At 39.0% G+C, this 19,302-nt stretch overlaps 1 protein-coding gene across 2 annotated transcripts in view; it reads left to right on the top strand.

Moving 5' to 3' along the window:
• LOC149573105 (1,4-alpha-glucan-branching enzyme-like) overlaps positions 1–19,302 on the top strand; it is a 245,336-nt gene that overhangs the window by 197,570 nt on the left and 28,464 nt on the right. Inside the window, exons 11-12 of one of the 2 annotated variants that reach the window (XM_089814282.1) lie at positions 453–520; positions 685–766. The exons of the other annotated variant lie outside the window; for it this stretch is intronic. Of the exons in view, the coding sequence (XP_089670408.1) occupies positions 453–520; positions 685–766 (150 nt within the window). The remainder of the gene's footprint in view (positions 1–452; positions 521–684; positions 767–19,302) is intronic. 2 annotated transcript variants of the gene reach the window in all.

Raw genomic sequence — 19,302 nt, 5'->3', positions numbered from 1 at the left:
CTGTAGCACTCAAATATTCATAATCATAAAGCTCATGATGCATCTGTTAGACAAACATGATTTTGATAATACTCTTAAGTTCTCGTGTAATAAATAGTTGCAATTTGATATTTATTTATTGACACATGCTTGTAGAGTATTGTGGCTTGTGTGTAAGTTACCTGGATCAAAGTCTCTAAATAAAAGTTAAAAATAAATTTGTGGATGGACTCTTTATTGTTATATTTTGTTTAAAGTCCACTTGAATTATCTTGTTACCGAGGTCTTGGTAAGTGGGCTGTTGTTTTCTATCGTTTTCTTGGAACTGAGACAGATAATTATTAGTAGAGAAGGGGCTTTCCTTGATTTGTCCGTCATTTTGTTTATAACAATATTCATATAAAAAGATCTTATTTTTATACAATGATAATGGATAAAGACTCAATAAGTTATGTTTGGATCTATAATTTCAGGTAATTGTTTTTGAACGAGGAGAATTAGTGTTCGTTTTCAACTTTCATCCAAAGAAAACAATCTCTGGGTATGCACTGGCTTTTCCCTTTTCCTTTAGTGCTTTTGTTCTAAGGCTACAACTCTACGGCCAGGAAAGTGAGCATGGTTTTAACAAACATTCTTATTATTTATGTTCTGGAAGTATTATCTATAATGTCGGTAACAAACTAAATTAATAAGTCATTTTCCCAGGTACAAGATTGGTTGTGATACACCTGGAAAGTATAGAGTTGTGTTGGATAGTGATGCACTGGAGTTTGGTGGTTATGGCAGGGTATGAATAAATATTTAGTTTCAATTTGATTTGTAAAATTTATGTATAGGAGTAACTGTAAGATCCAAGCAAGATGCAAATTCAACTGGCATTGACATTTAAATTGCTAAATACCTAATTAAGGATATCAAGATTCCACAATCCATGTATCTGTGTTGCAAAGTTTCTGGGTTAGATTGTGTAGAAGTTTTTGCATCATTTTGAACATAACTTATCAGAGTGCTTGTGACTGGAATTCCTCTATATATAATTGCCAAGGGCAAGTCAAAATTATTCTCATAAATAAATATTCCATTAAGATGTATTGCTATCAAATCTGATTTTTCAAATGGGGGTGGTGTGTTCTATTATATGTTTTATTGGCAGTGTGATTCTGTAACACTAAACAAATATAGAGCAATCTTCTTGTTGGTGTGTTGAATATAAACCCCAATGTGTACAAAGGACACAAAACAGACCTGAGTTCTAGTTTATTCATAATTGCAGTACCATGTTTCCCTATTACTTATCAATTTCTGAAGCTTATTAATAAAGATTTTGATCACAGATCAAATGACTAGTTGGTGAGTGAGGAATATATTTTGTTGATTGATCAATACTATGAGAGGAAAATGGACTTTATAGGTTGAATTTTGGTCTATAGAAAAAGGTAACATTTCACTAGAGCAAGCCAAAATTTGAATACCCTTATGATACTCGTAGTGCTTGTGCTACTCAAAACAGACTTGTTTTCGAGGAAAAGGTGTATGTTGAGATAACAAGCCATCAAGGGACCTTAATCTTAGTCAGCTTGGTTATGCTTCAATAGAAATTACATCTAAGTTTCCATGAAATAGGAATGGCAGCAAAAATGGAAGTGTGAATCAGTGTCACAAGCCCCAAACTCGCCTTAGACTTGGGAGGTTGATTTTTGACTCAGCCTCGGACTTAGTGCCTAGACTTCGCCAATATGAAACCCAAGAAATTCAGATATTCTTAAAGATATAAAACTTGTTTTATGCACCCTTCAGCAAATAGACCTTAAGGATGTTAAGATTATAGCTATAGTCGGATTGATTTAATTTTAAGATGCATTGTCGATACACACATATATATAGATATATATATATTATACTATATATATATATTTAAATCATATGTTAAATTGTGATATATGTTAACTAATATTGATTAATCATAAAGACATGTCTCCTACTCTTATATTTATAAGAGTTTGGGATCTGCATTTGAAACATATCAATATAACGGCAATATTATTACATTTGCAAAGATCCTAGAACTTAACATAGTATTAGAGCCAGGCTGTAGATGTGAGAAATTGAATTAGATAGAGAAAATATGCCAAGAAGGTGAAAATAAAAAATAAAAAATTGTTAGAACAAGGATCGTTGAATCATGACTGGCTTGTCTGCTCCCAGTACTGCCTGCCTCGCAAGATTGGCCATTGTCTACAATGCTTGGTTTCCAGGCCGGTGTGTAAGATATATGTAGATAAGATAATGATATTAATGTCCAACAAGAGACCAACAAGGGTCTAAGGGACTGAAAGATACAACAGTGTAGAGAAGTAAAGTAACCAACAAGAGCACCAAATGGCGACTGGAAAAAGAGTGCAACAAAAGGGAAAAGAGACAAATAGGAGGAGGAGAGGAGGACCATTAGTCCTTTCTTGATACAAAGAAATCCTGTATAGAGGGATAAGGGCCAGGATGAGAAAAGGTCTGTGTCTGACACCGTCTTTGTCTCTGCTGTTGCATAACCGTGGGGGGAGGGTGCTGCTGTCTAAGGAACCCAAGCTGAGGTTTGACCAATCTAGTGTGTCTGGAGATAGACGGGTGGGGTTGTTTCTTACCCCTAGAAGTGAGCGTGGAAGGAAAGAAGTCTGTGATGAGTCGATCCATGGTCTAGTGCTGAGAGAACCGAAGTTGTAAGGTATGATCTTTGAGTTGGGAGGCCTCCCGGAGATAGAGCACCAAACACTTGTGGTCGGAATAACTAAAAAAATTTGAGATGGATTTGCAGTCTCTGAATAGGCAGTAGAATCTACCTCTGATCTCATAGCAGATGGGACACCTAAAGATAAAATGGGTTTCCATTTCCGTTTCTGATAATGTGCAAAGGCGGCACACCCATTCCTCCCTATGTAGAAACTGTTTATCTTCTATATCCAGACTTGGGCTTTGGCAAAAGTAATATCACATGTCAAATGGGATAAAAAGAGATAGCACCTTTAGAAATTGCGGATGAGCGAAATGATCAGAGGACACCAACATCAAATAGGAGATCAAATAGGGCATTTGACTCTGCGAAAAGAAAGACAAGTGGAGGACATTGAACAAGCATTGGGAGGAAAATTTGTCAAGTATTGAAGAGGAGAGCATTGTAGATCACTACACAAACTATGAAAAATACGACGAACTTCTATATGCCAAACTCAATGCTATCAAGTTCGGGAATTCACCTTACTTCCTTAGGTATTCAACATATAGTACAAAAAATGCATAACATATATCTAGGTTGATGTCGCTCACTCAATATTGAAAAGACTTTCTGCATTCATCGTCAACGAATTGTTTCCACTTCAAACTTATTTTTTTAACTTTTCTAGAGTATTGTGGGCAATAAGATATTGCTTGGCACTGATTTCTTCTAGTTCACAAAAACTAAGTATTCTTTCATTTTGTTCTAGTGAGATTCCTAAGTTATCGATTGATATAGCGAATTGCAGGAGAGCTAGAAGAGATCTATCAAATAACTCTTACGATTCATTGGGTATAAAAGGATGAATCCATTGTTATTGTTTTAGTTTTTTTTTGTTGTTGCAAAGTTTCATTTCTCCTGCATGGACTCGAACAAGGAATTCTATGTAAGGAAAGTCAATTCTAAACACTCAAGAATATCATGTTATGCATGGCCAATGATACAGAGATTGAGTGCATTTGATATGTGGGCGAAAAGGCATAATGGGCTCATTTTTATATAGTTATTATCTCCCAAATCTCTATTCACAACTTATTAGAGTAGCTTGTAATTATCATACATGTGTTGCCATCGTGGAAAGTTGACCACGAATTAGAGGTGCAAGTAACAATCAATGAAGGACCCCTACCGAAGTAGGACAGCGGTAATACATGTAGGACACACGAGTCATTTGGGAGATTTCCACTAGCATGGACATGAGAATATTGCCACCCAAGATATCCAATGTGCACGGTCCTTGAGTGCAGTTGGGCAAGGAAATAAGGGTCATCGAGCACACACAAGCAATCACAAGTATAGGGTAGCCCACAAATGACGATGCTCGATCAAGAAAAATAATAAAGGGGAGTCCCATGAAATAGAGAAGAAAATAGTAAGGTAAATAAAGTTATGACCAAGTAAGGAAGGGTGGGCCCTCACTCATAAATAAAGGCAAGGGACCTACCAAAAATTAAGGGCAAATATAAATGAAGAAATGTAAATGGATGTGGATAAAGATGTGGAAAAGAGGAAAATAAATAAATAACAAGATAAGTAATTTTTATTTTCACAGTTACTTTTAATTATTTTTGTGGCCACCTTAGATTATTATAAGTAATCTTAACAAGGAAATAATATGTCAATATATATATATATATATATATATATATATATTATTATATATTATTATATATTATTATAAGTTTGAATATAAGTTTGAATATATGCACATATATTCATAATATATTTTATTAGAATGGTTTTGTTATGCAAAATTATTAGTCTTATTTCTGTATGAGCTATATACTTTGATCCTTTCTTTTGAGAATGTTCTTGCAGGAAAAAGAGGGAGATTCAGTGGAAGTGATGATTTCTAATGATGTCACTTGTATTTACAGAAATTACTAGTCGTTCATGTGGCACAATCATACTCAATCAAGATATTGGTGTATTGTGGACGAGTTTGATAAAATGGAAGGACATGTTCGCTTCTACTATTAAACTAAATGAATGTTTGGACCTTCTATGGACGAAAAGAGCAAGTTGGAACTAAAAAAGGAATTGTTAGATTTGATAAAAAATTGTTCACCAATATAAGAATGAGTAGAAATTTTACATTGTGGGGGGAATAATAGTCAATGTTCCATTCTCATTTGAACTTATTTAGAGGGGAGCTAAGTATTTTTATCTTTTGCATTTATCTATCCTTTGTAGTCTCTCTTTTATTTGTAATTTCTATACATACTATAAAGGTTATTTGACTTGATCCTTTCTTTTATGTTTGAGGATGTTCTTACATGAAAAGAAAGTTGGTACTTTACACATACTGCTAGATACTGTGCAGACTCAACTTAATGATAGTAGCTCCAAAGACCTTGATGATCAAGATGGATAAAATGAGGCTCTCATCTTTGATGATTGAGATTCTTCTACATTAAGAGGGAGTATGACACTTCTTTGAAGGCAATGCAGGAGCTTAGAAGATTGATACTTAGAGGGAGTCTAGAAATGTGATTGCATGATTTTGATGGGCCTACTCTTGAGTGCACCATGAGGAAGTATTGACTTATCACTAGAAAATCAAAAGATTGATATCAGATTCAGAGTGAGTTCGACATGCATCCTTCGGTGAAGAGAGCTTATGAAGAAGTAGCTATAGGACCTTACTTCCCAGGGTCATTGTTCAGAGGGAGAAATTTTGAGATGTAAATCCTTTGTGGATGACATGTTCTCTATGAGGAGAAGTTCCAAGTGAAATTCTTTGTAATGTGCTCTCCTCTATGAGATAGAAGTATGAGGTGAAAACCCTTTGTTCCACCCTCTAGTACCAGCTATGGTGGGTCCACCCTTTGACTTGGTTCAGGGTGGATATCATGTGAGTTACTATATGATGCTGTTGTGATTATGTCATGAAAGGTGACGATCTTTCATTGATGTATATATTTAGAGGGGAGCTATTGAAAGGTGACGATCTTATCAATAGTTGGACCTATTATCATAACATATTACATTAAATTGTTGTCTCAAAGTGTCGGAAGTCATGATAACGAACATAAGGTAACTATAGAAAGGTGACGATTTTATTAATAGTATACCTATCTCCTAACACCAAAATGTGTTGGAGCAAGTGTTATCATGGTTCTTCGGGCCGGATTTTGCCGGACACCATGAAAGTTATTGTTCTTTAGGCCGGATCTTGCTGGACACCATAACTTAAATTTATCATATACCACACTTAAGGTGGTGTTCAAATCTTGTAATCAAGTTGCTTTAAATCTTTCTTTGTTAAAGAGGGAGTGTTGAGAAATTTAGCCTCAGTGAATTGAAGCAATTTGCATATGTAATATATGTTAATATATATGTGTGAGTTGATTGATTTTTGTTGATATCCGTAAATATTACACTGAGATGATATATCTCCGTATGCTTGAGAGCATATTGTGTTCCATAACAAATCCTCCCTAGCTAAGAGGGAGTGTTAAGATTATAGCTATAGTCGGATTGATTTAATTTTAAGATGCATTGTTGGTATATATAGTATAGATATATATAATATTATATTATATGTACATATTAGATATATAATATATATATAAATCATATGGTATATTGTGATATATAATGATTAATCATAAAGACATGTCTCCTGACATCTCTTCATTAGACATGTCTCCTACTCATATTTATAAGAGTTTGGGATCTGCATTTGAAAAATATCAATATAATTGCAATATTATTACATTTGCAGAGATTCTAGAACCTAACAAAGGACACATTGACCTCATAAAATAGAAGCTGCTTCGATCGCATACACTAGTATACACCAATCACATAAATATAAACACAAATTTTAACTGAAGGAAACAAAATATTTAGATATATAAAATATGGTCAAATGTATACCAAATTCATGGAATATGAAATCCTTGGCATCAAAACAAATATCAAAAATAAGGGTTCGTTTGGTTGCTGGCATAGGAATTGGAAATTTACAATTGGGAATGGGAATGGGAATGGCAATGGAGATTGAGAATGGGAATGGAAAATTGCAAATCCAGACCCGTTTGGTTCACCTGGAATTTGATTGAAAATATGTAGTCTCTTGTTTGGTTGTATTGGAATTAGAATAGGGAATAGGAGATTTGTAGCTCTCTAATACTTCAGCCAATCTGAAGATGAGCACCTCGGGACTGTCGAGAAGGTTCAGAACTGTCCTCTCCCCATCTTATGCTTGACTGTCGAGAAGGCTTAGAACATTACTTTTTGCAACTTGTTCTCTACAGGGTGAATTGGTTTCTATTTAAGCTTTTCCTTGTGCAGGGGGATAAGATGCGATTTGTTTAGAAATTTAGGCACAAAGTTTGTGTGATTGCTACACCTTTTCTTCAATCACATAGCCATTGGAAGTTCACTTCTTGGGAAAAGGGTGTATATATTTCTTACCAGTGTTTTTGCATCAAAATGCCCAAAGTCTACCAAGGCTCTTCCGGGCTCCTGTATGCATAAAAAGCTTTATGAAAATAATCCCATTAGCAAACAAGTCAATATAAGTTTAGTAGTAGGTTAAGAGTATGAAGAAGCGAATCAGAAACCTGCCAACGGCTGATATAAAATCCTGGAGGAAGCTTATCCATTGCAAAGTATTCTGGACCCGGTGCATAAGGTCAAGAAAATATGTAACCATGGCTCCAAAATTTGTTTATCATGGCTTATCAATGAGTAATTTCTAAGGAAACATGTTTACGAGAAGGTAAAATAGGAAAGATCGTATGTATGGTGGTATTGTTTAGAGCAGCTCAGCTCCTATTTTCCCACTGGAAGAAGCATGACATGCAACGATAACACTATTTGTGTGTCTCACTACAATTTATCTTGTAACCTGTCTAAAGCACAGATCCGAAAATATTTTACAATTTGGAAAATGAGATTGGGAATAGGAATAGCTATTCCAATAATAGGTATTTTTTGGAATGGACATATGCTCATTTTAGGGGCAAAATGGGAATATGTATTCCTATTCCCTATTCCGATTTGACGCACCAAACAGAGAATGCAAAACATATTCCTAATTTCCTATTCTTGCAATCAAACGGGCCCTAAAAGTATAAGTCTATGGCTATGGGGAGCCTGCATTACTCTTCCCTATTCCCAACATTGTGACAAATCATGTGCTGACATCTAAGTTAGGTCTTGGATGATGCTGTAGCCATGATATTTCTTGCGTCTTAGTGACTAGTGTGTATATTTGAACTAGAATATCGAACTGCTAAAACAAAATATAAAATAACACTTGAGTTATCCTGGGAAAAGCTTTCCTCTTGAGGGAAACAACCCAACCCACAAAAATGATATCTTTATTCAGAATTTTAAAATCATTACAAGTTCCTTCATCATAATTGACCCCAATCAGCCTGACGGTCAATAAGTGTACAAACTTAACTTACTGCAAATGATTCAAAAAGATAACACTTATAATAGATCACAGAATTACAGTCCAGCAATCACATGCTTATTGGAAGAAATAAAACAGCAGAATACAACTGTGACTAAGAGCTCGATACATTGCTGACTTAAGACTAAGAGCTTGATACATCGAATACATATGTTGAAAAATATGGCCTCTATAGAGCAGAGCAATATACTAATGAAGAACAAAAACACCCTCCATACTAAGAAGAAGAGAAAGCTCGCACTTCTTGGAAATTAACCCGCAGCAACAAAAACTATACACCATATTGAAGGACCTCCGTGAATATCAAAATACAGAAGTAAAGAGCCTTATGGGGAACCAAGGAAAGATGAACCGATGCCTCCACAAGAGTAACAGACAACTTCAATAGAAAACTGGTGATGATAATAAGATAAAATAAAGTAGATGAAGAAAGTTCAGCACTACCCAAGATGCACATGTTGCCAAGTCATCACATACGAATGTGAAGGAACAACAGGTAATCAATGATCAATGAGAAAATACAAGGAACGGAAGCCAGAAGAAAGTCACAGCCCGAGCCCAACTTAGATGAGGAAGAATCCATCACAATGAATATGAAACTAATGAACCAGGTCCATAAGTTATAAAGGAGCAAAGATGCTGATGGCAATCACCAGAGGATTGAATATCTCTGTCACAGCTACTGACTTCAACAATAAGGAAAATCAGATTCAAGATATGGAGGCTGATCACATAGCCGACATGATTAGTATTGAGCACGTCTTGGTGAGGAGTACCACCTCTGACTTAGTTGTTAAAGGGGTGAAGGAAGCTTATCAGCATAATAAGGACAGATTGAATGGCGATGGTTATATAACAGATATAGATATGAATATTAAGTCCAGAGTTTGATGCACTGAACCAGGATAGTAAGGAAATGAATGTTTTAGACCAAATGCTGGAGTAAAGATTCCAAACACTCCTCAGAGGGAAAGTAAATGGAGAGGGCAGTTTGAAAGATGGGTCAAAGTTGGCAATCAGATCTCAGTGAATGGTAGTGAAATGCAAGTGAGTTGTCAAGTGAATAGGATGGATAGGGTACGTGATGGTAGATATCTTGAGATGGAGAAGTAACTTTATCTGATATGGAGAAAACTCATAGGCAGTATAAATAATAGCGAGGATGATGTGATGAGAAGTGATGTTGGGCACAATTAAGTATTGTTAATACTCGTTAGTTTGGTCAAAGAGTAGGTAGTTGGGAATGGTCGCGATGGTTGGTAGCTGCGTCCCTTCGAGCTTTATATATGTCATCTACTTACATCCGAGAGATATCATTATTATGTTGGCATTGTGATTATTGTTGAAGTACTTTGGTGTCATACATTGTAAACATTGATGATATTAATGAAGTATCTGTGAGTTCTTTGCAAATTCTATGTTTCGTTACATGTTCTGTATATTCTCATATGCATTGAAGTTTACCTTACATGGCGAACATTTGGCGCCATTGCCTATAAGAATTTGGAAGGTATGCTAGAGTGTTACATGGTGAGGATATAATGGACCAACCAGTGAGTGAAGGCATGAGTAATGAACACGAAGACGGGTTTGAGGAATTGTTTGAAGGTGAAAGTGCATTGACGATAGACTTTGCAAACATTCAGCAAGCATTAATCAAAATTCATGTCTAGAGGGAAGTGACAAAAGAAGTAGTTTTGACAAGTGTGGCGTGGAATTTCCTAGGAGTGAGTCCAATCGTTGACTGTTTGATGTGCCGTCTATCACATCTCTTGGCACAAAATTTTCTTGCGATGCAAAATTGGCGGGAAGAGGACGAAATAGAGAACAAACGTCAACAAATTCTCCAGAGGTATAGGGAAGAGCATGACGAGAGATGGAGGGAACACATCCGAAATCCCCAGGACTGAAATAATTAATGCCAAACCTTTTGAACAAGGACATAAACCACAACTAGAAGCAGAAGACCTTGTTAGTGAAGAGTGGGGGAAGGAAATTTGTCATCAACCTTAGAACATAGATGGTTACTTTTGTTGCAGGTTTTCATCTTCACGATCATTGTGTGGCCAAGGAAGAGCCACGTGATCGTTGATTAGTTGTTGTGGATAAGATCCGGAGAACCACTAGAAGGTGTCAATGATGACTTCCTAGATGCCCACTTGTTCCACATTGCGGTACTGCCAACATGGTACACAAACATTGGAGCGTATTTCTCGACGATCTTCCATCATCTTAGAATCTTGAAATAAACATATCCAATTTTGTAGTCTATCCTTTCTAGAGGTACATGCTGCTAGGGGAAGGGAGAAATCTTTTCCTGAGGAGTAGAACATTTCAATTAATGATTGGATTATTGTACAAGATGGGACCAGATCATGTGCTAAGGAGATGCGTTATGGAGGAGGTTCCAAGTGTTTTGAGAGAAGTACATGAAGGTTTGATAGGATGACATATGGGATGGACACAACAACATAGAAGGTGTTTCTTGCAAGCTTATGTGGCCTATGTTGTACAACGGCGCAGGGGAGTGGGTCGTAGGGTGTGATACATGCTAGAGGGCTAGAAATCCATTTAAGAGGGACTTCATGCCCCTCAATCTCTCGCATGCCCAAGAGTTGTTTGAACAAAGGGGTTTGGATTTCATTTGGTCATTGAAGGCCAATCATGCACGGAGATGCCATTATATTGTTGTGGCAACAAAATATTTAATGAAGTGGGTGGAAGAAAGGGCATTGCTTGACAAATTTGCCTTGAGCATAAGAGAATGCATCTATGAACAGATCATTATCTGGTATGACATTCCCATCCACTTAACAAGTGATTGGGAAGAGCATTTTGTGAACCATGTCATCAGGATGTTAACAACGAATTTTAAAAATTTCCAGTCATTGTCTAGCCCCTACTATCTGAGAGCGAACTGGCAAGCCAAAGCTAGCAACAAGATTTTGGTGTTTGATTTACACGTCATGCTAAGTTGAATAGGAAGATTGAGAGAAGTTTCCTTCAGTACTATGGGCCTACTACATGACCTACAAGGTGATGACTGATTGGAAACCATTCCAGTTAATGTACAGACAGGAAGTTATCGCACCAGCTGAGTTTATGGTACCAAGCTCACAAAGAGGCATTGAAAATAGACTAGGCAATATGGAGAGATTTAGAAAGGCTATATGTGCCAAACAAATTAGATGAGCATCAGATGATGTACGGTGGATAATGGAGGCAGCCCAACAACGCTAGAAGTTGTGGCATGGTAAGCATGTGAGGCAGATGAGATTCACTCTAGGACAATTCATATTGAAGTACAATAGGTGGAATGAAATAAAGCCAAGCAAACTCAATGTGATATAGCTAAGTCCTTATAAAGTTTGTGAAGTTGTGGGAAATGGAGCAATAAAGTTGTGGATGTTGAATGGGTGAGAGGTTTTGGATGTTGTGAATGGGTCAAAATCTAAGTAGCATTAACAACGATGGAGGTGTTGGTTATCAAAATCACCAATTAGAAACCTACGAGCCTTGCCTGCTCGATGCTGGGTATCTAATTGATTTTGGCCAACATAACAGGATTAAATCCTCTGCGCTTCGGGCTCCGTGACACCCAGGTGGGTAGACCTTCACCTTGAACGCTGACTACTGTTAGCCGACTGGATGGTTCCGGCGGTGTTTCTGTATTCTGTAGCCGACGTCATCGGTAAATAGTTTGTAGCGGATAGAATATTTGTGGCCAACGGACTCCTTCGGGAAGGTTCGGCGGTAGTATTTATATCCCGTCTGGGATCATTGTAATGCATCTTGTGATATGATATGCTCTGTATGTAATGTTTGGCATATGCGAATATAATTCTGCTATTTTGTTTCATTGTCTGTATGCATTCATTTATTTTACCTGTACGGTAAACATTTGGCGCCGTTGCCTTATGAATCTGGAAGGTGGGAGGAATGAAGATTAATGCCAAATCAGCTTAACAAGGATCGAAATAAGGTGAAGGGAAAAGATGGAATCCGTACAGCGCAAGAGAATTTAATTCTGGCACAGCAAGCCGAATGCCGACGGAGATTTCAGAAGATTGCCGACGGAAACCGAAGCGCGGAGGAATTGTTGGAGGAGACTCGGCAGAGGGTGGAATTGGTGGAAGAAGCACGGGAGGAGTTCTTGAGGGAAGAAAATTCAGACGGAAGAGCATCAACTCGCATGGCTCGCAGTGCCGAGAGAGCACGAGCGTGGAGTGACCTCTTCGTCCGGGATAGACTTCCGCGGGAAACAAGTTCAGGAGATCCTTCTTTTTCACCAAGGTTCGTAGCTGTCGAGACCTCCGGTGTGGGAGAGCAATCCGCCAGTGTGGGAGAGCAGTTTGCCGGTGTGGGAGTGCAGACCTCCGGTGTGGGAGTGCAGACCGTCGGTGTGGGAGAGCAGTCCGCCGGTGTGGGAGTACAGACTGTCGGTGTGGGAGTGCAGACCACCGGTGTGGGAGTGAAGAGCGCCAGTGTTGCAGGACCGAGCAACGCCTGTTTACAGAAACCAATTGTGATGGCGGGACCAAAAGAGAAACTGCTGAAGTTCAATGGCGATGGTACGGCCGATCCCATTCGACATTGCAAAACATGTGAAACGATCTAGAGGGCAAATGGCATAACTGAGGAAGACGATTGGATGAGACAATTTTCGGCAACCCTACGGGGTGTGGCAATTGATTGGTTTTCAGATACAGATCCACAAAAGCTGGATACCTGAGATAACATTAAAAAGGAGTTTCTGGCGGAATTCAAACTCTTGCGGGATGATAATGAAATCGTAGCAAAAATTTTCAATACCAAACAGGGGAAGCACAAAACTGTCCGCGTCTACGCTAGGAGATTAAAAGACTTAATAAACAAAATGGAAAGTAAGCCGGCGGACGGATTGCAGAAAAGATGGTTTGTGGACGGCCTACACTCGAAGTTGCGGAGGAAAATGAAAATTGTGCCAACATCATCATATGTGGACACGTATAACAGAGCACTGGACCTTGAAAGTGAGCAGAAGACAAAAAAGAAGAAAACTAGCTCCTCTGATTTGGATGATGACGAGCTTGACGGAGATGATAGTAGCGACGACGAAGGCATCGGCAAGAAGGTTCGTGCCCTACATAAGGATATGGTTCGCATGATGGAGTTTAAAAACATGTAGAAGGAGCCAAAAGGCAGTGAGCTGTGGTGCACGGAGTGTAAGACAGACGGGCATACTAAAGGATCGTGTCCCAAGAACCAATTCTGTGACATTTGTCAGATCATGGGCCATTCGACAAAGGAGTGCCCCTTTAACATTAAGACAAGAGGATCTCCGCAGGTGTTTCTCACACAGGAGGCTTCCCTGTCGGGTAGTAGCGGAAACACGAATACCGCCGGTGCTACATCCGGAGGATACAGGAATAATAGCAGAGGGCAAAATAACAAAAATACAAATAATAACAGTAATAAAGGGAGCCAAAGTCGAACTCAGTATGATGCAAATGGACGGCTGATCGTTCTATGTCGAGCATGTAATTTGTGGGGTCATTTTGCGCGGGATTGTACAGCGGCAAACACACCGAAATTATTATGCAGATGGTGCGGACCCGGCGATCCTGAAGATTCCAAGTGTCCAAAGGCTGGAGTAAACTTGATCACTGTTGGCACTAATGTAGAGGAGGTTCTGGCAATTACACGGAGGCAAGCGGAGGAAAAAAGAAAATTGGGGGAAATGCAGGCGGAAATTGGAAAGGCATCGTCGGCGGGGACATCTCAGTTGAAGGACATCACCGACACCTTGGCAAGGAACTTCGCAGAACAAAACATTGTGTGACAGATCTTACAAACGGAGATACCGGTCAAGATAAGTGACCTCCTCACAATGCCCCAGTTATGGACGGCCATTTTGAATCATACACCGTTTCCCTAAGCAATGGAGGACACAAGAAGGGACAGTATGGAAGTGATGACAACAGATTCGATGTTGCTCGCACTCACCTCCGAACGTCATTCGGCGGTCGTCGAGATGGGGATTTTGGGAAATGTTTTGACAGAGACAATTGTTGACGGAGGGTCCGGCATGAATGTCTTACCGGAGGATACCTGGAAGAAGTTGGGGAAGCCGACGCTGTGGCCACCTACATTCCAGTTGCTCACGGCGGACCAGCACGGAATCAAACCGTTGGGAATCTTGAGGGCACAACCGGTAACCATTGGTACGCAACCATTTTTATTGGATTTTGTGGTCATTCCATTGAAAAGAAAAGGATATGATGCTATTCTGGGAGGGGATTGGTCGGTGCAAGCAAAAGTAAAACATGATTGGAAACGAAATACCCTATCAATGGAGCGCGGAGGTAGAAGATTCACAATTGACCTGCATACACAAATAGTCGGTGAGGAGGCAGCATCGTCAGATTCAGAAAGTGACGGCGGAAGTGACGACGAAGGAAAGAGGAGAATGAAACCAGACGAAGGAGTATTGAGACTTGACGGAGGATCGAATGACGACGACTTGTACTTGATGAATGGCTTGTTCCACTGGCAGATAGAAGACTACGAACTGTTTCCGAGTTGCAATATGTTAACGGTCGACGAACGTGACAAAACACAGGAAAATGAATGTGCGGAGGAATGCAGGGAAGCGGAAGAAGGAAAAGCTGCCATGGTTGAAGCTGAGGGGAAGAACATACAGTCTGAACACAGAAAAACGAAAGATCCCACTGTCCGGTACATGGTGAATGGACCGCACGGAAAGAAAAGGTTACACCGCAGCATAAAATTAGTGGAAGGGCACCGACAGCAAGGAAATAATCTAGTTGCGCGAGGACCGCAGGCACAGTGGGCGATGGAGGTGGCACAGAACTGATGTAAGGCGTATGACGGTCGGAATGAAATCAAAGTGGAAAAGTTTAAGGCCAGATGGCTTGGACCATATCAAATCTGGGAGGTCGGCGACAATCGAGTGGTAAAGTTGGGAACATTGGACAGGCAAGAGGTACCTCACACAGTCAACGAATCCTACCATGCCAAAAAGATGCCGTCACCGTCATAGAATGATCAGATAATTCCCTTGTCGTCATCGTTGCAGAATGGCGACGCCTGGAGGCAAAATTGAGGTGCTGTCTTTTTATTTTATTTTATTTTTGGCAAAAAAAAAAAAAAAAAAAATTTGGAGAAAAAAAAAAAAGAAAAAAGAAAAAAAGTCCCGCGGGCAGAGTCTGTCCGCGGGTGGAAAGAGGACCCCGCGGGCAGAGTCTGTCTGCGGGTGAAAAAGTCCCGCGGGCAACAGCCTGTCCGCGAGCGAAGACAAAGGCCCCACGGGCATGAAAAGGAATGGCCCCGTGGACAGTCTGTCCGTGGGTTGATAAAAGCCCCGCGGGCAGCCTATCCGCGGGTATAAAACTTCTAAGTTCCTCCACCAGAAAGGCCGTGGGTAAAAAACATTTTCGCTAGACTCCATTCCCTCATCCAGCCAGATTTCTCCGCGGGGAAACAGAGACATAAAGAAGAGTGCTTGTTCTGCTAGAAGGAGAAGCTGAGGGTTTTGTGAGGAGTGGGAAAAATATGGCATATTTAGTTTGGGCGCTTTTGAGTTTAGCGACAGCACAGTAAAATTGCAGGAGCCAAGATGGAATCTGTGTAGGGAAGGAGAAGAATTTCTGTGTGTAGAGGGATTTATGGTGGATTGTAGAGGAAGCAGTAAAAAAAAAAAAACGACGACAGATTCAAGTTGTTCAAAATGAGTTATAGATGGTGCCAAAGGGAAGGGGACGCATCAGTGGTTGCCAGAAGGAGTGTAGAATCGGCAGAAAATGGCAGAAATGGTGTGTTCCGTGCAGTTTTGTGTGGGTTTCGAAGTGCTAATTTGGTAGCTCAGGACCCCGCGGGGGCGTTGCCCCTTGGACCCCCAGTCGTTGCGGATATCAGTCATGGGAGTCTGACCAGTTGAGAAGAGTTGAAGTTGCTGCAAGCATGGACTTTCTGTGTACCAGAGGCACTGGGAGTAGGTGTTAGCCGGGAGGCTGTCTTGGTGGATGCATAGAGAGCTCGAGAGGAGCTAATCATCCAGTTGGAGGCAGTGCAGCGACACTTGGCTCAGGGTACCGAGGAATTGAAAACAAAGAAAGCAGCACGGGTGGCTATCAAGGTCAACTTGAGGAGACAGTATTGTGTTAGCAGAGGCTACAGATGTAACGGGATGAATGTGGAAGTGATGTGACAGAAGCAGATTTTTCTTGTTGTAGTCACTCTGATAATATATTTTGTTTATTAATTTGTCTCAGATATTTTGTAATTGTCGTCCGGAGACGACTTTTCTTTTTGGGGGGGATGGTGTCAGCCGACTGGATGGTTCTGGCGGTGTTTTTGTAGCCGACGAAATGATTGTCGTCGGTGTTCGGCGGTGTTTCTGTAGCCGACGGGGTGATGTCCGGCGGTGTTTCTGTATTCTGTAGCCGACGTCGTCGGTAAATAGTTTGTAGCGGATAGAATATTTGTGGCCGACGGACTCCTTTAGGAAGGTTTGACGGTAGTATTTATATCCCGTCTGGGATCATTGTAATGCATCTTGTGATATGATATGCTCTGTATGTAATGTCTGGCATATGCGAATATAATTCTGCTATTTTGTTTCATTGTTTGTATGCGTTCATTTATTTTACCTGTACGGTAAACACAATTCAAGGTTTTCATTTTATAGAAAATTTAAACTTGGAGTTCTTCGATTGGCAAGGTCCTCGAACTCGATGAAACTAAAACTGGATGCTGAATATTTGATAATTGAATGTTTTGTATAAATTTTGTAAATAATGGAATTGATGCTTGCAGAAGGAATATATATAGGTTTTCTGACTTTAATAACAAAAGACCAGTGCCTTTGCTCATCTGGGCAATAGAGTCAACTTCGGTGAACTTTCACGTATAACTGCATAATGTTCAATGCACTTATACTACCAATAATTTTAATAATCGAGATGCGACAGACCAATTATAATGCAATCTTAAATCAGTCCAGATTGAATTTTAACTCCGTTGAGAAGGAGACAAACTGGACATAGGTACGGAAACAATTTAATATCTCACAATACCTATGATGATCAAATCTAAAATGCTAATTGACCATGTCCACTTATCTGATATCAAAATCATATACACAATTCTAAAATATAATTACAAAGGATGATTCGCCTGCAAAAATCTCTACGCCATTTAAAAATAAACAAAGGACATTTTTATTTTATTTTAAAAATAAAATAATGGACTTTATATTATAAAATCATAATAGACCCCTTATTCCTCCATACAATAATAAAATGTAAAATATTCCTTTTGAGAGAATATAAAAAATGTTCGGATGATGAATCTTCTTCCTCTTCAAATCAAAATATCTCCATTTATATTACGTCTAATGGATGGCGTGACTTTTCAGAATAGAAAGTCATACTTCTTTACATTATAAAATCATAATAGACCCCTTATTCCTCCATACAATAATAAAATGTAAAATACTCCTTTTGAGAGAATATAAAAAATGTTCAGATGATGAATCTTCTTCCTCTTCAAATCAAAATATCTCCATTTATATTACATCTAATGGATGGCGTGACTTTTCAGAATAGAAAGTCATACTTCTTAAAATATTATTACACTTTCTAATCGCACCCTTTCTTTTAAACACAGATTTAGGCTATTATTAAAACTTTAGCCTTCGTATTTTTCCTTATACTTTAGCAGGCTTTGAAAAGCTGTTTAATATTTGATAATCATTGACAGAAAAGACCCTCGACTGACCATTATATTGTTCGGTGATTATGGTTCTTCCCAAACATGCTTCTTCATTAATCGAAGACATAATCCGCATCAAAAAATCCTGAATATAATTTTTCAATGTGGTGGCGAAAAAGATACGTTGCTCTGTATATTTTACTGAATCTTATTTGTGCAGGTCGTTGAAAATATGGCATGCGGCTTCCAAATCGATACTTGTCTCTTCTACAATGGCTACCGTCTCAGTCAAATACTTCAACGCCCCCTGTTACAACCTTTCCATTTCAAACACTGGTTCGCAGATAGTGTTCATTCATTCATTTTTGTCTTCTAATGCTGTAGGAAAGCTTGTTTTTGAACAGTGATCAAGGCATCCGAGTATGCCCACACCCATCTTTGTTCCAAGCTTGCGGTAATGAAAGACTGATTGCCTGGGCTGTGTATTCTGGTCAGTAGGAGATGACATTGCTTGAAGTTTCTGTTTAGACTCTTCAACCACAACATCCTGATTTGCACCACACTTATTGACTTGTATTCGCAATTTTCCGAACAATGGTTATTTGAATTTCAGAAATGGGCTGCATAACATACTGGAATCTTTGTTCATTCAGAAAATACTTTATGATTGTAAAACCATCTTTGTCAATTCATATTTCCTCAATACTACGGTAGTTACAGTTTGCAATGATTTTCAGAGTTGGGGATCTAAGGTTCAATCATTCTATCTTTCATAGGCATATTGTCTAAAACACATTGATCTCTGGTGGAGGAACACATGTGGACATTGTTTTTCTCATGGCTTTAGAACCAGTGCTACTCTAGAATGTGTTTGGTTTTCTGGGCATTTCCGCAGCTTGAAAATTTATCCCTTATTCTGGAGTTGCATTTCCTTCAATCTTAAAAGCTTGTCAAAAATTTGTTCCTGTCTAACACTTTTTCAGAATCAGAAGTCATGCATCACTTTCTTCAAATTGAAGAGTCCCATCAAGAAATTAGGCATAACCAAAATCTCCAAGCATGTAAGTAATGCTCTAAACATAAATATTTTCAAGCTTAAGATCCAAATGCACCACTCCACATTTATGAATAAATTCCAATGTTTGAAAGATCTGATACACATTGTGCATGAAGTTTCTATTCTCAAATTAGCTGCTGTCACTGATTATGTATGTATTAATGTTTGGGCTTAGTGTTGTTCATTAAATACATAACACTTCAACAGCTTCTGATAGCTCATTCGAACCATCACAGTTCTCTCTTCCTCATATAATTTGATTCCCTACAATCAGCAATACATGACAATTAAATTCTACTGCAAAAATGGAACCTCTAAAATTTGAGCTCCATTAGGAGGAACAACCAAGTTTCA

This window comes from Cupressus sempervirens, chromosome 2 (assembly GCF_028749045.1).
Source record: "Cupressus sempervirens isolate cs-2001-9-10 chromosome 2, ASM2874904v1, whole genome shotgun sequence".
NCBI lineage: Eukaryota > Viridiplantae > Streptophyta > Pinopsida > Cupressales > Cupressaceae > Cupressus > Cupressus sempervirens.
The sequence above is the reverse complement of the archived record's forward strand: the minus strand, read 5'-3'. Positions and strand labels throughout refer to the sequence as shown.